Here is a 2,218-nt window from a genome sequence, read left to right on the forward strand (position 1 = left end):
ATAATTCTCAATTATATGTTTTTAAGCACTTATTTAAACATTTAGAGTTGACATTTTTAATGTGTATTGTTAGAAACATTTAGTATATTATTAGACAATGTTTACTAATAATGAATTTGTATTTGATACTTTTTAAGGTATTAGATGATGTTTATTAGTTTTATTGTAATGTTATTAGTTTTGTGGTTGAATTTCAATATTATTATAAGTTTAATCTAATGAGTTTTGTCAATATCTTGGAAAGAAAAATTTGGAATTTTTCTTATTTTTTTTTTTTTTAAAGAAAAAGAGATTTAGTGACAGAATACCTACGGAAAATCCGTCGGTAATATGAGCCGTCGGAAATCCGTAGGTAATAAAGTCAATGTCAATCAAAGTGGGTCCCGTCGGTAATTCGTCACTATAATGTTCTGTAGGTATTCCGTAGGTAAATTACTGATGGAAAAATGTTGTCAGTATTCCGTAGCTAATCCGTCGGTAAAATTTACCCACGGGCGTTTATGCTACGGCCCATTTTCTGTCACAATTCTGTAGGTAACACCCTATACCTACGGAATACCTACGGATTTTGCCGTAGGTATTTTCAGATTTTCTAGTAGTGTTTACACTTAAATCAATTATCCATATATCTTTTAAACAGATAAAATAAAAAGAATGTAATAGAGTTAAAAAAAATAATAATAATAATAATAATAAATAATAATAAAAAAAAAAAAAAAAAAAGTAGTGTGGGCAAAGCATTCCCTCTCTTGTAGGCTTCCAACAGGTTATCGCTGTTTGTCTAGTGTTCTTTTTCCACCCACTTCCATCCAGCATAAGAACAACCTCTCACATCAATACTCACACTCAAACACACAAGTACACAGCACTTTGCCACAATTACTTTCCAATTTTTCTACAATTTAGAAAAACAACAAAATTTTCTTTTTCCATGTCCTTCCTTCCACCTGAACCCATGTTCTTCGGCTATGAAGATCACTTCCAAGGTCCCCCTCCATCTCTCTTATACACATAAGTACGTTTAACAATTATTATCAACCATAACTGAGTAAATTTGCAGGTGGTGATCCACTGATGAGAAGATCGATGTCATATTCCGGGAGAGAAGTTTTTGAAGAAACGACAGGTGGCTGCGAGGGTGAGACGTCCGAGGATGAGGGGTCTCAGCTCGGTGAAAAGAAAAGGAGGCTGAATCTCGAACAGGTCAAGGCTCTGGAAAAAAGCTTTGAGCTTGGAAACAAGCTTGAACCCGACAGAAAAAGGCAACTGGCTCGAGCCTTAGGGTTGCAGCCAAGACAAGTGGCTATATGGTTTCAAAACAGAAGGGCTCGATGGAAGACCAAACAATTAGAAAGAGATTATAATGTGTTGAAGAAACAAGTCGACTCCATTAGAGCTGATAATGACTCTCTCAAGAACAAAAATCAGAAGCTTCATGCACAGGTGAAATTTTTTTGAAGAATTGCAAGCTCAAGAAATCTCTTTTGTTCTAACACCTATATATTTGCACCTCTACTACGTTGACTTAAAGATGTTTAATTAATTTCATTAAATTTTGATGTGTGGTTTCAGTTAATGGCTATAAAGGGTCAAGAACCAAATGGGTTGAATTTAAACAGAGAAACAGAAGGGTCGTGGAGCAATGGAAGTGAATCAGAAGACAACACCACCCTATTTTACACACAGATCTCAAACAATCTTCCCACTGGTGCAGCGATGATAGGAGGTCTAGGGAGGCCGTACCTCCTCCGCCAGCCACTGAATCAGACGGTGGTTGCCGGAGATGAAGGGTTCTGCAACATGCTTAATGTTATGGAGGAGCAACCAGCTTTTTGGCCGTGGCCGGAGGCTGAGGCACCCCATCCTCAACTATAAATATTTTGTTTTAACTTTAGTTTGAAATATTCGTCCATTCTGTAATTTAATTAATTGTTGTATATTTGTGCAATATTTATTTATAAGATTAATTCTGGGTTAATCGTTGTACCATCTCCTATTTCGAAAATATTAAGTTGATGTTTGGACGTCCGTCTAAAATCGTAATAAATAGTTTTGAATATTTAATAATTATGGTTATAAACTATAAATCTTTTATAAGTGTAATAATTTGTATGAGAAAACATTTTTAAAGAATATATGTAAATAAACTAGTTATTGCGATAAAATCGAATTACTTAATTATCCATGAATCTCCATTATGAACTTAAACCATAAAGCA

At 34.5% G+C, this 2,218-nt stretch overlaps 1 protein-coding gene across 1 annotated transcript; it reads left to right on the forward strand.

Moving 5' to 3' along the window:
- Positions 1–805: 805 nt before the first annotated feature.
- On the forward strand, positions 806–1,978 carry LOC145109421 (homeobox-leucine zipper protein HAT7-like). The gene is made up of 3 exons (XM_079046566.1): positions 806–986; positions 1,061–1,443; positions 1,573–1,978. The coding sequence occupies exons 1-3, from the start codon at positions 932–934 to the stop codon at positions 1,873–1,875; spliced, it is 741 nt and encodes a 246-aa protein (XP_078902692.1). The 5' UTR covers positions 806–931; the 3' UTR covers positions 1,876–1,978.
- Positions 1,979–2,218: the final 240 nt, after the last annotated feature.

This window comes from Lactuca virosa, chromosome 4 (assembly GCF_052849685.1).
Source record: "Lactuca virosa cultivar CGN04683 chromosome 4, Lactuca_virosa_CGN04683_v6, whole genome shotgun sequence".
Lineage (NCBI taxonomy): Eukaryota > Viridiplantae > Streptophyta > Magnoliopsida > Asterales > Asteraceae > Lactuca > Lactuca virosa.